Here is an 18,881-nt window from a genome sequence, read left to right as displayed (position 1 = left end):
ACATTTTAAGAAATATTTGGCAATGATATCAACCTATTGAAATAGGTTTTAATTTGAAATAAACCCTGACCTTGGGAAGGTCCTTGTTTATTGTTGATATCATGAGAGTGAATTACCCAAGAAACATGTAAACCACTCAGTCTTTTAGACTACAGTAAGCAGAGTAGGTATAATAAAAAAGTGACATCTGAAAGAATATTGGGAAAAAAATTACCAGTTTGCATTTTGTGTCTTTGCAGACCACAAAAGTTATGATGTTCTGAGGCACTCAAAGTTTTGAAGTGTTATACTTCTATTTTTGATCCTAAACTCATCAAATCCTATACATATGGCAAAGTTAGCTTCCCTAAACCAATAGCCTCAATCATTGTTGTCCATATAAGAAGCCAAACTCTGCAATTCTAGTTTTTTTTTAAGGCATGTTTGATTAATAATAAATGACAGAAGTTCTTAAAAATTTAAACAGGGTTCTACACAAAATCAGTTCATACATATAAAAAGTATGGCTTTTGAGAAAGGCCTATTTCCACTTCTACAAAAATGTACTTAAAAATCAGTTATCAGTTTCTTACTTTTATCAATACAATTAAAGTACAAGAAACCAAATTCAGTTTATTAAGAAATGCTCCTTATATGCATTCTGTTGCTCTAGTTTCACTTCATCTATAATAGCCTATCTCCAAAGTAAATGTCTGTTTTTCACAGAAACTGAACAGAAGTAAATCGCTGATATTTGATTTTTTTAAAATTCATTTCTGAGAGAGAGAGAGACAGCGTGAGCAGGGAAGGGTTAGATAGAAAGGGAGACACAGAATCCGAAACAGGCTCCAGGCTCTGGGCTAGCTGTCAGCACAGAGCCTGACTCGGCGCTGGAACCCACGAACCATGAGATCATGACCTAAGCCGAAGCCGGATACCTAACTGACTGAGCCACCTAGGCGCCCCGATATTTGATTATTTTAACTATTGAAAATTTTCAGCTAAAATATCCATTTAAGCTGGTAATTAGCACTATGAAAGCACAAACCTCAAGGCATGACTATGTAAATTCTGTGACACAATTCATATGTGGCAATATTTATTTAAAAGCTTTGCGTTTCATCATACTTCTAAAATTTCCTGGGATTAAAGATAGTCATCTTTCACAATAAAGAAACATTTTTCCATTGAGAGTATTTTTTTAATTCATCTTTTTAAATTTTTTAAAATTTTTATTAAAAAATTTTTTTAATGTTTTATTTATTTCTGAGAGACAGACAGACAGACAGCATGAGCAGGGTAGGATCAGAGAGAGAGGGAGATACAGAATCTGAAACAGGCTCCAGGCTCTGAGCTGGCTGTCAGCACAAAGCCCGATGCAGGGCTCTAACCCACGAACCGTGAGATCATGACCTGAGCCGAAGTTGGACACTTAACTGACTGAGCCAACCAGGCGCCCCTAATTCATCGTTTTAAAAAAATATATAGTTTATTGTCAAATTGGTTTCCATATAATACCCAGTGCTCATCCCAACTAGTGCCCTCCTCCATGCTCATCACCCATTTTCTCTTCTCCCCAACCCCCCATCAACCCTTTGTCTCCCTTCTTCTCCTTAACTATTTTCCCCCCTTCACTTCCCTTATGGTCCTCTGTTAAGTTTCTCTTGTTCCACATATGAGTGAATACATATGGTATCTGTCTTTCTCTGCCTATTTCACTTAGCATAATACCATTGAGGGTATTTTTTGCTTTAAAAGAAATCTGATAAAATTGGCTGACCCACAAGTTATCTAGAAGTTAATTACCAAATATGAGAATTTTTCATGATAAATTTTTCTGCAGTAAACACTAAATATTACACATCACTGTTATGCACGACTAAAGCTGCTTGCAATCAAGATTATATACACAAGGCTTATTTAAACAACCCCAAGCTACTGAAATGACTGTTTCATTAACCTCAGAAAGTGTTCAATTTCTTGAACATTACAGCTAACCAGAGGTCTTAATTCTACCGTTACTCAATCTTGAATCTTTGTCAATGGAAATAATGACTGCTATACAAACTTCAAGTAATTACCCCAATAGTATTAGAACTATGATCTATAATGTGCCAATAGGTTAACAAATGAGAGATTTAATTTATTTCATTTTTTTTGTTTTTATTTACTATGGGTCTATATGCCAGGCATTATACTACATTTTATAGTTACATTTGTAAGCAAGGCAGATACATGGAGCTTTGGCCTATTAGAGAGCTTACAATCTAGCAAAGGAAAAATACGTTATCAATATAATTAATAAATAAGAATACACTTAATAATTCCAAAAAATAAAAACACTGAACTCTGCCACTACACAAATAGTCATGAATGGTTCTACTTAATATAGTAACGTTCCAGTTATTATGGTAATATACTGGCCACAAGCAAACACCAAAGCTCTTGGCAGAAGTTGGAAACATTCTTCTAAGATGTAAGGACTATATATAAAATGAACAACTGAGATTTACACAGTTATGTTTGACAGTGAGACATACCATGTGAGACAATCCGAAATTTTAAATCTTCATGGCATTGTAAGCACTGCATAATTTATAAAATTACTTTGCTCAAAGTCTTGGCTTGTTAGTAAAAACGCATTTTCTCCTAGGGATTATATAAATGTTGATCAGATTTTCTTAGATCAGTTGAGTGGGACAGAGGAGGTATGCATAAAGTCATATGGCTATTTAGTGGCAAAGTAGAATCTAGAAGCTTGATCTTCTAATCCAAAGTCAGTGCCCCTTTTCATTACACCAGCCAGCTTAACATGCCCTTAAGAATACAGGGTAGGGTGTCAGGACAACTCAATATTGCCAACTGATAAAATTACCTGTAGTGAGGAAAGGCACTAAAAAATATCAGCTTTTAATTCATAGACAACTGTAAATAAAACTATAACACAACATGAAAGGCATTCCTGTGATATTGTAAAGAGGCTTTGTGAAAGTTAAAACATATATATGTATTCCTGTCTACACTTTAATTAAAAAGTATGAGTGAACTCAATAGAGAAACTAAAAAAACTATAATAAATCATTTTTTACAACCAAAAGATGAGAACTTTCTACTTTTAAATAGCTGTTCTACTGATAACCTGTCTCTTTCTTAAGGATAGCCTGTGTCTTCTTTCTGGAAGCATAACAAAAAGAATAAAATACATTTAACTAATCAGATCTTGTTAGCTGACTTTTTCTTTTTCTATAATGATACTTACATTAACTTATTTTAGATTTTGTGTTTTATATGTAGTCCAAATTAGGGGGGAAAAGACAGTTATTTTTACTTTATAGATAACCCTATATATGTTTCCTACATTAAAACAAAGGTGATAACCCATATCTGAAAATATGTGTGTTATATTTCCTAAATCAACTTCACTAGTGTCTGTATAGACATAAGCTCTCATTCTAATGATTACATGGTAACCTTGATTTTCTGATTTATCCAAATGGAAGGAGAAACAAGTTTCTACTGAGATAGGAGGATTTTTAACATCTCTGGTGTTACCAACAGAATTTTCCCACATTAAAATAACTGAGGAGAGCTTAATTATGCTACTTTCTTAAAGCCCATGTATATAAAACTGTAGAAAGATAAAACGTATTTTAAAAGTATTAAATAAATAGAAAATAATCATCCACTGTTAACATTTCAGCATATTTTGTCTACATACATTTTTATAGCTTCTATCATAGTATACATGGAGCTTATGTCCTACATTCTTCTCCTGTAACAGTAGAATCATCTCCTTAAAATTTATATACATTTTATGGTTGCATAATATGCCTACTTTTTGTAATTTTCTATTCAAACAAAGCTAGAAATTTAGGTGGTTTGATTTCATTTTTCCCAGACTCCAACTGGTATCCTGCTTTCACTTCTTAATAGCTGTGTGGCTTCGAGCACATTACTTTGCTTCTCTGATCCCCTCATCCTATGGTGGAGTGGTTTTAATAAAAATATGTGAAAAACATCTAGCACAGTGCCTGATACATAATTTTTAATAAAAATTGGTTATTACAAAAATCTTCTGTATTTCTAATGATTTCTTTAGACTAGATTCCCAGAAGTAAAATTATTCAACTGAAAATATCAATGTGTTTTTGGGCTCTTGACATAGTCCACTAGAATTTTTTCCAAAATGGATATTTTAGACACTGAACAGTAGTGTATGTGTCCCTGACCAGCAATATGTTAAAAGACAAATGAAATTTAGAAAGAAAATCAAGGCTAATAAAAAAACCAATTACCTAAACAAAATAAAACGTTAGCATTATTTATATACATATATATGTGTACACACACACACACACACCACTAATCAATTAAATTCAAACAGACTTACCCTACATGAGGAGCTGCTATCCCTTTATGGGATGGAGATAAGGTCTGAAGTTTGTTTCCCAAAGAGCTGCTAACTGAGGGCACTTTACCTGAAGGCACACCTTATAATAAAAAAGGTACTAATTTTAACAACAGACTGAAAAAGAAAAATCACATGAAACGGGTAATCTGACAAGCAAAACGATGCTTTAGTGGTGATAAATCTTTGTGGCAATAAATCAAAACAAGTTATCAACTAAAAAATGTTTTTTTCAAATGAAATTTCAGAGAACATAGAGCATCCTTCATTTACAATGTCCACATTTCTTTATTACAATTTACATATAAAGGTATACTACAGTTAATCAATATCTTCATTAAACCATTAAACACGTGTTTATTAAGATAACTGTCAAGTTTAGAGCAGTATATATAGAAATGAGAGAAAAATACTGTGGTTAAAGAATCAAGAAAAGAAATTTGGTTAACAACTCTGACAGGTTATATACCAGTAAAAATATTAAGGCCAGATATTTAAGGTAGAAAAAAAATGTACTACAAAACATCCTAAGTAGAAGTTTTTGAAAGTGACTTTATTTTTACCCAGAAAGAATTACTTATCCTCCACATCTCTTCCAAATTATAAATCTATTTTAATAATCCAGAACAGAACACTCTCTTCAATTCCATCTCTACCAAAACAAAACAAAAAACAAAACAACAAAAAAACCCACAACCAAATTATTTTATTGAGCTCATTACCTACAACAGTTTTGCTAGTGCCACTTGGCTGTGGTAATCGTGAAGATCCTGGTGATACAGTTCCAGGAGAACTTGACTTTTTAAGTGCAGGCGGCTTATACTAAAATAATGAAAATAAAATATTTTATCAACATTTTTTGATTATAGACTGTAAACGAGCATTTCAAAAGTTCCCATACCCTTAAATGAGCAAATTTTTATTAGCTACTGAATTCCCCAAATTGAGAATATATAGATTATAATACATCATCTCAGAGAGAGGTTTCCCCAAATACTAAACTAAAAGTTTGGCTCAGATGTTCCACTGCTGAAATAAACTAAGAGCAGCTATGCTCTGCTCAGTTAACAGGGGGGGAAAAATGGCCAGATGGAAAAAATTTCTTCGCTGTTAAGATTTTAAAAGCCAAGCAAGTATTAATAGAAAAACTTGGAAACATCCTATGATGCTCACTTCATAGTGCAGCTTTAAAGGTCAAAATTGTTACATGTTCCTGGGCATGGTTTTAGATTTCATATACAAAATTCAGCCATATTTCCTACTGATAATAACTTGTAAGAATGCAAATAAGTTTGGATAAGTTTTTTTTTTTTTTGATGTTTTTTATTTATTTCTAGGAGAGAGAGAGAGAGACAGCGTGAGCAGGGGAGGGTCAGAGAGAGAGGGAGTCACAGACTGAAACAGGCTCCAGGCTCTGAGCTGGCAGTCAGCACAGAGCCCGACACGGGGCTCAAACCCACGAACCGCGAGATCATGACCTAAGCGAAAGTCGGACGCTTAACCGACTAAGCCAGCCAGGTGCCCCTGGATAAGTTTTAACAATAGTTGCTTTATGGATTTCCTGAATGTAAAGAGAAAGAGCTAATTTGGCTTCACTATGCTCACCAGACATTAGATGAATAGAATATGGACTGAGAAAAGATAGGGTACTTATTTTTTTCTCCACTCTCTAGAGAGATATTTTATTTTACTGTCTCTTACCTGAGCCAAATTTTGCTGTTATTGAATATTAAAGTATCTTATTGACCACCTGCTCCAATATAATGAAATGAACTTGCCCAAAGTAACACCCCAACTTAATCATAGAACAGGAATTAATAAGACTCATGGCACTTCAGTTCTAGCTCTATGCTTCAACTATAAAGTGGTTACTATACTTGAGATTTAGCCCAATGCATATTTAGACTGCTTAGGACTTCACACGAAAAACTAGTTTTAAACCTAATTTTCAAAAATCAAAAAGAAAAATCAAATGATATTTTATAACAATCAGTATAAAAATTAAGAAGTACTGCTACTAAAAACTGCTGGCTAAACATAAATTTTAAAGTCAAACATTACACCCTTCAAAATTTAGTATGCGACGTTTTAAGGAAAATAAATCTTGATAAAAGGAGGTTTCTCTTTCCTCCCCCCTGCCAAACACACACACATACACACACACACACACACACACACACACACATTTGGCACTACTATGCAAGAGACTAAAATTTTTTAAGTACTTGACACCTGAAAAACCTTTAATAACTGTCTCTCAAATGAACAAATGACAAGGACCCTTTGGAGTTAAGTCATATAAAGATACTGTTTCTCTCAAAACCTAAGAGGTGTTTCCGGTTTTTAAAAGGGCATCTGATTAATATCAGTCTCTCCCACTAAAATACCAGTGAAGGCATTAGGAAAGATTTTAAAGCTAACAACAATATGGAAAACAAGCCCTAACAAAGACCTGTTAAAATATGAGGCATGTCTACTAAAAATAGGCTCAATAAAATTGAATTAAGAAACAGGATTGGTGAGCCACTCATATTCTGTGAGCTACCAAAAAAAGAACAAAACAATTAGCATAGACAAATGGAGCTGGTACAGCATATGACATACAGAGAAGTCACATCTTTAGACTGGACACTGGTGGGAAGAGCCCTGGTACCATTACATACTGAGGACTAACTATTTTTATGTACATATTAAAAATTAATGGTTTACAACTAGAAAAAAATATTTATTTCAAAAGGTGCTTTGTTTTTCCCCCCTCTCTATATTAAGCCTCCTACTGTTTCACCCAATTTTTTTGTCAAGGTTTTGTCTGAGATATCCAGAATCTAGCCTAATCTTATTTATCTCCTATAACATTTCCTATTACTTTTGACTGAAACTAGTCAAGTTAGTTTCTTTACTGAAGCCTCATACTATTCTGAATGCCATGTTTAAAATGTATTGACCTGCCTCTCAGTAACTTGCTGTTCCTCTGACCTAGGTAATCTGACTTCTTCCTTACTGAACTGTATTTCCTCTATTCTATGGCTGGGTGAAATTCCACCAGTATAATAAAAGTTTTCAGGATGACTCTAGCTATCAATCATTTTATATAAATCCATTTCAGTCATCAGAAAAACAAAAAAACAAAACCACTTTATTTTTATACAGTTATATTTAATACATATTTCTCTCCATTAAATATGCACTTGTAATTTTATTATTTTGTGTTTTTTTACATAGATCACAAATATAAATTTCTTTAGTGAAATATTTATGTTTATTTATAAAGACTTTTTCTTGAAATTGGAAAGAGCTTAAAAAACAGAAGGCATACATTTTTGATAAAATAGAAGGCACTATTTGGATTGACCTTTCAACTAAAAAGTAAAAATGCTCTGGAAAGTATAAAAAAATCACTTTATAAGCACAGGATGACAGATAAAAAGAAAAAAAAAACTGCTGGCCAACACCTTTTGAGATTATAACAAGTCTGGCCATCATATGGATTTGCTGTATAAATCTGCATTACAAGGTGGTCAGGCAAACTAAAGCCAATAATTTAAAGTGCCTTTCAGAGTGGCAGTAGTCTTAGATATATGTAAGAAACAAATAAAAAGGCTCTTCACATTAACATCTGTCATGAATAATTTTTAAGGGCAATAAGCACCAAATGATCAATAATAATTATGTACATAATTGAAGCCATAAATGAAAAAACAAGAACATATCTATTAATATCACATGATATCACAATAATTAGATACATAATATAAAACAAAAAGATTTCTAAGAAACTGGAAACCATCTACAAGTAGTTCTCGAAAACTGGTAACCGTGTATTCTGGATGTAACTGCAGGAAAGGAACAGGAGCAGGGAAGGGAAAGGGGCAGCAATGAGAGAAAAGGAAAAAGGAAAGAGAAAAGCTTGACCCATTTTTATTTGGCAAAAATAGTCAACAAAAATGGACCTATATGGAAACAGGTGCATTAAATTTAGCAGTTAAAAAGACCTTCAAAACAGTTACTTACAAATACGTTCAAGAAGTAAAGGAATATATATACAAGAACGAAAGGAAAATAAGGTAATAGTGAATGAGTACACAGAGAATCTCAACAGAGAATTGAAGCCAAAATACAGGCATTCTTTCAGAAAAGTGAAACCAAAAATTCCTTGCTAGTACATGTGCACTCTTGGAAGGCTCAAGAAGCTTCTTCAGGTTGAAAGAAAATGACATAATATGGCAACTGAGATTACAAGAAGAAATCTGAAAATGATAATATGTGAGTAAGTAATATGTAAGTTAAACACATATGTATGCGAGGAGGTGGCGGCGGCAGAAGGAAAACAAAATATATGCGTGAGTCAACAATTATTTGTGTATATATGTATATAAATGACTTTATTTTCTTTTCCTAATTTCTTTAAAAGACAGATGACTTTTAGAAGTGTAAGTATAACACTGTAATACAGCACATATCAGAAATATCGATAGGCTTATAAGGTTATAGAGTTACATATATATAACAATAACACTAAGACTGGTGAGAAGTATATGAAAATATCCATAGATATAGATAAGTTAAAAATGTATTTTGTTATTCTTAGAGTAACCATTTAAAAATATGAAGATTTATAGCTTAAAAGCCAATAGGGAAAATAAAATGTCTTTTACTAAGACAAAAGAGGCAAGGAAGAAGTACCAGAAGAATTAAAAAAAAAAAGCGGGGGGTGGGGGGCACCTGGGTGGCTCTGTAGTTTAAGCATCTAACTCTTGGTTTTGGCTCAGGTCATGATCTCACAGTTTGTGGGTTCAAGCCTTGCACCAGGCTTTGAACTGAGCCTGCTTGGGATTCTCTCTCTCTCCCTCTCTCTTTCTGTCCTCCCTTGCTGGCACTCTCTGTCTCTCTCTCTAAATAAATAAATAAATAAACAAACTTTAAAAAATATTTTTAAAAAGACAAAAATAGAAAACAAACAGCAACATGGCTGACTTCACCACAAACATATCAATAAATATATTGACTGTAAATGCCTAAATACTTCAACCAACAGTTTGAAGCTGTCAGGATTCAAAATATTTGAAGCAAAAACTGGCAAATTAATGATACTGAAAAAGTCACAATCATAGCTGAAAGACTGTTGAAACATTCACCAAAGAGACCACATGCTAGGCAATAAAACAAATCTCAGTAAGATAAAAATCTTACCACATATGTTCTCAGACGATAAGAGAATTAACTCAAAAAAACTCCAAAAAACAGCAATAAACATCTAGAGGAACACCAAAGATCTGGAAGTAAATGACTCACATTGGATAAACTATGAGTCAAAGAAGAAACTACAGCTATAGGCATTATTGCATTGAATGCTCTTGATAACTGTTACAAGGTACATATTATCCCCATTTTATAGATGCAAATGTGGAGGAAACCAATCTACCCAAATTGGGGTAGATTTTACAGCATGTAGGGAACTAAGCTGATTGGGAGGGATGGAAGGTTTAGATTATGGAGGGTGGGGAAGATCGGGCATAGTGCCTGATCAGGCACCTGGGTGGCTCAGTAAGTTAAGCATCTTGCAGTTCATGAGTTCCAACCCCATATCGGGCTCTGTGCAGAGAAGCCTGCTTCGGATTCTGTGTCTCTTTCTCTCTCTCTGCCCCTCATCTGCTCATGCTCTCTCTCTCAAAAATAAACATTATTAAATAAATACATAAATAAGTAAGTTGAATGCCACCGCAGAATTTGCTAAAATTCCTAATGAAGAAGAAAGATGGAAATTTAACTAACTGGGAAAGCTTCTTGTTTTTACCTATTAGAAATTGATCTTCATTGTATTTTATTCATTATTTTGATCAGATCACAGTCAAAAAGTGAGCTGGCTGTAATTAGGCCAGATTATAGTTACTAAATATGATAAGAATTCATTTTAGGCATCTTTAGGGAAAGTATTCTATTTAGTTTACTAATGAGGACCAGGTACCTGATAAAGTGTCTGGTTCAGAGAGGGAACTCAATAAATATTTCTTGAATGAATAAAGATGAGAAAATATGGGGTGACATTGAAATGACTATTTAGGACTGGGCATAGAATCAGAATTGATACAGTTTAATGTGGGAACTAGATTTTACACTTATAATCATTTGGCTCCAGGTTGTTGGAACACGTTCAGTCTATTCTATTTCTATTTCTTTTTCTGATTGTTATGATTAAAGAAAAAAATCATATTAATAATCTTAAGTATTTTAAGTAAAAGATAAATGTTGTTAAGACATATGTTCTGGAAATTCTTCAAAATGAATTTTCTTGGCTGTTTTTTCCCCACATGATGATAATAATAATGAAATGTTCTATTTTTAATAATATTAACAGAACTTCAATATGTATCTTCTCAAGAAGACTCCCCATTGTAATGGCATCTTTTAATCCAATAGTTTATTCCTAAGTAACAAACAAAATGAATTTCATGATTATTTACTGTCTGCTAAATTTACAGTACTAGCAGGGAGAGGAGAGAAGTGAAAATAAAAGATCTGTTTTCTAGGCTGTGAATCATAACTGCATAGGAAGAATTGTGAGGGTAACAGATGGAAGGAGAAATTTGAAATGGAAAAGAAGGACAAGAAAATAGACTGATATTTTACATACATGTTAGAGTAAAGCTACCTATGTAGACATATAAAGAAGGAAGACAAATGTGATATTTTGAAAACAAATAATTTTCAGAAGTTATAGTACATTCTGAGAGAAATCTTGTATTTATTTTTCCTTAAGTAGGTTCTACTCCCAGAGCAGAGTCCAACATGGGGCTTGACCTCCTGAACCTAAGACCAAGACTCGTGCCAACATCAAGAGTCGAATGCCCAACCAACTGAGCCACCCAGGCTCCACAGAGCAATCTTGTAGAAAGATTTAAATAAATATAGAAAAGTAGTTTATATATTTAAATAAAGGCAGCATTTGGATAGGGTGTAAAGAGGGTTATTGATATTTTTATGATTATTAATAGCTGATGTGCTTTCCACTTTCTTGTCAGTGATACTGAGAAAAGTAAACAAAATGATTCAAAATTAGTTAATAGGCTTTTCAGTTCCAAACCAAATGTTGATGTTTTATGCATGAAGATATAGTAATAAATACATAAACTGTAAATGAAAGCTTTGTGAAAAATGAAATTTGCTTAAAAGTATGACATTATCAAAGTTTCTTTGTCACAATATGCTTAATGAAAAACAACAGTCCTGTAACATTTCATATAACAAAATCTTTCCATGGTTTATGGCTCTAGAATTGCTTTCACATACTCCATTTCATTTGCTTCTCACAAAAATCACATAGATTACCTCACAGATGAAGAAAAAAAGGCTCTTCTACATGAAATGTTACTTGCCTGAAAGTTCTGAAGTAGCAGTAGGTCTTGACCCCAGGACTTAACTCTCCCATGTGTATGGTCACATATAACAAGGAAACATTCGGTACTTACATGATTAAAATGTGGATTTTTACTGCCATTTTCTCACTCCTAACCTCTCTTGTTTCACCTAGTATGCTTCACCTACTTTTTAACTAGTTTTCTTACCTTTTCTTTAAACCTTTATCAACCTGTGTATTTTCAAATCTGTATAAGCTCAAGTTCATTTAATATTAATAATTTTAATTACTTGTTATCAATTAAACATTCAAATTTTTTACTAAGTCCCCGAACAGTAGCAGGTGAGAAAACTATAGTCAAATGTTCTGTAAAACATATGCAAAAAATTATAAAACTGAGTTATTTTCTCATTGATTTGTAGAAATAATTGAGCATTTCACCTGTGTCCGAGAAGTCGCCTTTCCTTTGGTATCAGTAGAAAATTTGCCTTTATTACTAATACGTGCTGCTTGTTCTTTACAGAAATTAATATGTCTATCAGCGGCATTTTCATTAAATCTCCTCTGGCAATATGGGCACTGAATATAATCTAAAACAGAAAAAAGAAACAAATAACATAATTCTTAAAGTGAAACAAAAAGAACTATAAGTTTTTGTGGAGAGTAATTCAAGATGTGTAACAAAAGCAAACTGATAAGCAAAACTTGTCATTTCCTTATAATCACCAACCTGACCATTAAACTTGGTAAAGACATTTAAGAAAAAAGTCTGCTAGTATATGGTAAATTCTGATTTCCTCCCAGCTTAGAATCTTATTTGAGGGGAACAAAACCTAAAACATAAATCCTTAGTACAAAAGAATGAATAAGTAGAGGAAAAAATACTTTGCCTTTATAATATATCTTATATTTTCATCATATATACATATTTTTATACTGGAGACTAAGTTAAGCAGTAATAACACATTACACTAAAAATAAATTTTAAAATTTGGGCTCATCTGTTAAAATTTTTCATTTCAGTTAGAGTAAAATTGTTGGGGCACCTGGGTGGCTCAGTTGGTTGAGTGTCCAACTCGTGAACTATTGATTTTAGATCAGGTCATGATCCCAAGGTCGTGAGATAGAGCCCCATATCAGGCTCCATGCTAAGCATGAAGCCTGCCTGAGATTCTCTCTCCCTCTCTCTCTCCGTCTCTCTGTCCCTCCCTCTGCCCTTCTTCCTTGATAGAACTCTCACTTAAAAAAAAAATGATAATAGTAGAGTAAAACTATCAAGAAATAGTTTGATTGACTTTACACAGTTTTCTCTTAGAAGTCCCAACAGATGAAAGAGATAAAAATATACCTCATTACAATATGATCTGGCCCTTTATAGAAATAGTTAACCTCTCCACTACAACAAAATGTTAAAAATGATCGTATCTAGGTTTTCTAAAGGACTTCTTTTTTAAAAAAATCTTAATACTGAAGTATAACTGACATACAATGTTACATTGGTTTCAGGTGTACAACAACAGTGATTCCACAATTCTATACATTACTCAATTGACACCACAGTAAGTGTAGTTATCATCTGTCACTATAATTGTAATTACAGCATTATGATTCTTTTCCCTATGCTGTACTTTTCATCCCCCTGACTTACTTTATAAGACTTTTCTTTACTGAGAAATAAATCTCAGTAAGAATACTAACACAATTTAATGCAGCTAACTTGTTATACTAAAATAACTACCTCTTCAGAGTACTCTAACAGCCAATGTCAAAGTGTCAATTGTGTTATTTCAAATCCTTCAGTATCTCAATATCTTATAGAAGTTGCCAGCACCTTACCTTACTTTTGGTAATAACAGATAAGCAACTTTTATCTACCTAATGAAGAAAATATAGTAATATGTGAATTTAAGGCACAATTTAGGTAAATAAATTTTTATGGTGGTTTCCCTATATGAAAATGTACCATTTTGAAACAATAGTACTTTTTTTTTTCCTTCCCAGATAAGAAGATACCAAAGATATCAGGCAACAAAACAATGTGAATCTTACCAGATGACTACATTTCAATTGATAGTGAGCATCTTCAAATATTTCCTGGCATATCAACATTTGAAAGTTACTATAATAATGTTTCAAATGATATTATAATGCTTTATGTTTAAATAAGAGTATTGAAATAAAGAAAATAATGAATTTCTATGTTCGATACTGATGTGTCTTTATAAGCCTAAATGTCTGGAAAAATCAGCATTATTTTACAGTTAAACTTTTAAAGCTTATGCCTCATCAAGTTCTATAATTATAAATTAACTTTAATAAGAACTTAAAATTATAAAAATTCGATTAGTATTTTCTTTCCATATGAACATTTCTGTCAACAAAATTCCACATACCAGGATCATAAGAAGGTGGAGGAGGAGGAGGAAGTTTTCCACCCTCTTTAAGTGCCTGATCAAGGCCTTTAGCTGCTCTTATGGTGGCAATGAATTCTTCGTGTTTTCTTCTCCAATTAGATGGTTTCTTTGGTGGTTCAGGCTATACAAAGAAAAAACCATTTCAGAGTATTTATTTTATGAATTGAGGGGTGCCTGGATGGCTCAGTCGGTTAAGCATCCAAATTTTGATTTCGACTCAGGTCATGATCTCATGGTTGTGAGACTGAGCCCTGCATTGGGCTAGGCACTGAGCCAGTTTGGGATTCTCTCTCCCCCTCTCTCTGTTCCTCCCCAGCTTGCACTCACTCACACACACACACACACACACACACACACACACACACACTCTCTCTCTCTCTCTCTCTAAGTAGATAAACATTAAAAAAATAAAAATTAAAATTAATTGAAATAAAACTTGAGGAAATGCTATATTATTTTAAATGTTCTCTTCTTAGGAGTCCTTAAGTGATTTTCTCCCCAAATTTATAATTTCAAAAAGAAACTTTACGTAATTTTATTATATGCAATTTTTAAAATACAATTGTAATTATTATAAACAGTGTTATAAACATTGCTAAATTCTGTAGGTGTTATATCCATTTAAGCTTCACTAACAGTGTACTTTCCCTGTTTTCCCACACTTTCTCCAACAGAGTATGTTATTAAACTTTTTTTTTTTTTTTTTTTAACTCACTGGAGAGGTGAAAAATAATTCTGTCCGGTTAACTGGCTTTTCTCTTATAAAGAATGAGTAGAAATCTTTTTGAATCATAAAGAACCATTTGCGCTGCCTTTTTTTTTTTTTTGGTTATCTATTTATATGCCTGATCAAATTACCTGTTGGGTTACTGGTCTTATTTTCTAACAATTTCTAGTTAACTCTTTATAGGAGACTAACTGCACCCCTCCCCTACAATATGGGTATTTTATGAGCTTGTCTAAGGCTCTTCTTATATTAGTAATTATTTTTAAAATATAGATTATTTCTTTTATGAGCTCCAGATACACAGTCACTGTTAGCGAGACCCATCCTCACATCAAGGTAAATGGAATTTTCCCATGTTTCCCCCCCTAAATTTTCATGGTTTTATTTTAAAATTTTAAATCTTTTATTCATTTGGAATTTATCATGAAGTATGGTGTGATGTATGGATTCAACTTTATTTGTTGGTTTTAACATGGCTATGCAGCTATCAGTCTCCGCATCCTTTACTGACTTTTCTCACCGTCGGTGAGATATGTTTAAATATTTTAATTTCTGATAGGTTAACCCTACTTTATGCTGCTTCTTTTTCAATCTTTTCTGATTCTACTTTTTTCCATATGAACTTTAGAATCCACTTATCTAACTTTTTAAAATTATATCTTAACTGGAAAATTAAACATTACATTTATAAACAACAACGTAAGGAACTTAATATCTTTATTTTGTTGAACCTGCCTATCCAAAAACATGAGATAATATTTCCATTTAAAGGAGTATTTGTGTCTTTCAGTTTTTTAAAGTATAATTTGTGGAAGTCTCATACTTTATAAGGCATAATGTACACCTTATACCTTATACCCATATAAATCCTAAATATTTTCTATTTTGTGTTATTTTTTATAGAGTCTTTTCTTCTTTTTTATGTTTCAAGGGGTTTACTGAAATATGAAACCTAGTAATTTCTGTATGTTAGCATTATATCATTATTTCACTGGCTTCTCTTACTGTATATAATAATTTATCAGTTCATTTTCTGGAGTTTTCCAGACATATCCTCTCCTATTAATGCTACTTTTACTTTCTTTTTTCTAATCCTTATGCCTCTAATATCTGTGTCAGTTATAGCAATTACTATATTGGTTAGAGTTTAATCTTATTCCTGTCTTTAAATGCTAACTCTAAGTGTCTTTCTACTATGCATCGTGCTGCCACCTGTGCTACAATAGGTTTATTTTGTCATTTTACTGAAATACCCAACTATCCCTATTATGTCTTTATTTTTTTAAGTCAAGAATATACACTAAATCAGCAAAATCCAAAAGATGGTTCTTTAAAAACATTAATAAGGCAAGACTAGTAAGGGAAGAAAACACAAATACCAAGGAATGGAAAATAGTACACAACAGAGTTCTTATAAACATGAAGAAAAATGAAGATATATGCTATAATGGACCTTAGGCTAATAAACTTGACAACATTAAGTGGATAGTATCCTTGACAAACACCATAAAAGAAATACCAGAAGAAACAGAAAATCACAACAGTCTTATATTACATTAATTTTTTTAATGAATCTATTATTTAAAAACCTCTAGACAACTCCTGGCCCAGATGCCTTACTGTTGAATTCTTACAGATATTTAAGAAAGAAATAGCACCAAGGCGCCTAGGTGGCTCAGTCAGTTGAGTGTCTGGCTCTTGATTTCAGCTCATGTCATGATCTCACAGTACATAAGATGGAGCCTTGCATCGAGCTCTGTGCTGACAGCAGGGAGCCTGCTTAAGATTCTCTCTCTCCCTCTCTCTCTCTACCCCTTCCCCACTCATGCTGTCTCTCTGTGTCTCTCAAAATAAATAAATAAAATTAAAAATTAAAATGAAAAAAGAAAAAGAAATAGCATCAATACTCTAAAACTCTTTCAAACAATAAAAAAAAAAAGAACTTTCCAACTAGTTTACAAAAGCAACAAAAATTTGATAAAAAGAAAATTACAAACTTACCTCTTTTATGAAGATACATGCAAAATCTTAACTAAATATAAACAAATTTGGAATACTGGAGATGAGTGATTCTTTAAAGTTTCTTATTTAATGGTGAAAGGTCTGATCACAACATTCATCTGCTCCATGAGTATAACTCACCTACTGGTAAGTTTTGGTGCTCCTCTGTACCTTTTTTTCTCATAGTACCCTTGAGTGTTTTTATTATTCATCATTGAATGAATTAGGTTTTCCTGATATAGCTATTTACAAGAGGTTCTGCAGAGAAGGAGAGGTCCACAGTCCCCTTTCAGGCTACACAGACCTATAGCTCTCTTCTCTTTTGCACCAGATACAGATGCAAATAAGGCCTCTCCATGATTACAAGACACACTTCTCATGCGTCTCTAAAACAACCTGGGTCCAGGAAGGCTACTGCTGCCAGCCATGCTTCCCTTAATAACCACACTTACCACTTCAAAAAAAAAAAAAAAAAAAAAAAGGACCTAGGTCTTTAGAGTGGGCCCCTTACCTTCAGAATGGGTATTCTTTTCATTAGTGCTTTTGGAGATCTTCTGCCATTGGGCCTCTTCAACTCTCTGTGCCTTTTCTCCCTACTTTCTCCTTTCTGGCTTTTGTTCAATTTAAGCCAGGCTCATTCCAGTTCCTGGCTCTCCAGGGTCCTGTACTCAACCCAGTTCCTACTTTGGCTGTAGTAAACAAGGGATATATACTTCCTGACTAGACTCCTCTCATTTACGGAATCACACTTAAGGTGAGATACCCTTCTCCTTTGAGGTGTCAGGTTCCCACTCTGGGCCATGGGTCCCTCAACAACTTCGTACGCTTCCTCTGTGGGTAGGTTCTCCTGGAACTCAGTTGCTTTGGGCAGCCCTTACAAATATTTTGTAGCCTGTGGATTAGGCCTATCTTTAGTTTTTCCCAAAATGAAGCTTACATCTGCTTTACTCCACTCTGCTTATGACTTTTTAGGATTTCCTTGATAAAGATGAAGATAGAGGACTACACTATGATAATACACATATACAGATTTTCAAGGGGGAGGAGTTAAGATGGCAAAGCAGCATAGACACCCTGAGCTTGTCTTGTCCCTGAAACTCAGCTAAATCAGCACCAAACCATTTTGAACACCTAGGAAATTGATGAGGATTAACACAACAATCTGCATAATTTGAGCCACAGAACTCAGCAGGTACGTGGTGCAAAGAGGTGAACTGAGAGAGAGAAAAGCTGTGGGGGGTAAAGAGCTGTTTTTTGCAAAGAGAACAGAGAAAGAGAAGGGGGAGAGTGCAGTGCATCAGGATCCTGCAAGAAAAGCACTCCCCTGAAAGCAGCTGGAGAGAAAGAGAGAAAACACTTGCAGGAGACTGAACAAGAAATCTGTTCTCCATAACCACTGATGGGAAGAAAGGAGAGGGTTTCAATACCACCAGGATTCTATAAACAGTGGAGTGCAGACTCTGAAGTTCTGGGACTCAGTGCCCTGCAGAGCTTGGGAGGAAGTAGGGTGAATCCCTAGGAGCAGGTACTGGGGTCTGAGGGATCTATGTGCCACTCATGGAGAAGCAGTTCCCCTGCTTGGAGTGCATTTGGCAGAGGCCATATGGCCTTCCCACAGGCAAAGGTCCCAGCGGACCCTGGCGAGTAGCCATGTTTGCTTATATTGGGACAAAGACACCAGAGTGCGGTGAAACCTGGAACTGGCCGTGCATTGTTATTTGCTATCATTTCTGAACCTCTGCTGCTGTGCGATCACATGAATGCTTTCTGGGGCAAGCCAGCACCCGGCCACTGTTGAGAAAAACCCTCTACCAGAGAGTTAGTGTAGGTCCAAGCCTCTGGGGTCTTTAAAGTGTGGAGTTTTGAAACACAACCCCATGTGAGATAAAACTCCAGAGGGAGGTGCCGCCTGGCAAGCTGACAGCTTGGACATGGACAGGGTTGAGGCATGGAGTGGATGGAAGCCTGAGACAAAGGATGGGTGCTTGATCGCAGGTC

General features: G+C 34.1%; 1 protein-coding gene across 1 annotated transcript in view; it reads right to left on the bottom strand.

Annotated features, from left to right (window-relative positions):
* ZC2HC1A (zinc finger C2HC-type containing 1A) overlaps positions 1 to 18,881 on the bottom strand; it is a 50,678-nt gene that overhangs the window by 16,722 nt on the left and 15,075 nt on the right. The window contains exons 4-7 of the mRNA XM_039221186.1: positions 14,135 to 14,276; positions 12,183 to 12,331; positions 5,110 to 5,209; positions 4,370 to 4,469 (exon numbers count right to left, since the gene is read on the bottom strand). Of these exons, the coding sequence (XP_039077117.1) occupies positions 4,370 to 4,469; positions 5,110 to 5,209; positions 12,183 to 12,331; positions 14,135 to 14,276 (491 nt within the window). The remainder of the gene's footprint in view (positions 1 to 4,369; positions 4,470 to 5,109; positions 5,210 to 12,182; positions 12,332 to 14,134; positions 14,277 to 18,881) is intronic.

Source organism: Hyaena hyaena, unplaced genomic scaffold, assembly GCF_003009895.1.
Source record: "Hyaena hyaena isolate Hyena2069 unplaced genomic scaffold, ASM300989v1 scaffold_956, whole genome shotgun sequence".
In the NCBI taxonomy this organism is placed as follows: Eukaryota; Metazoa; Chordata; class Mammalia; order Carnivora; family Hyaenidae; genus Hyaena; species Hyaena hyaena.
The sequence above is the reverse complement of the archived record's forward strand: the minus strand, read 5'-3'. Positions and strand labels throughout refer to the sequence as shown.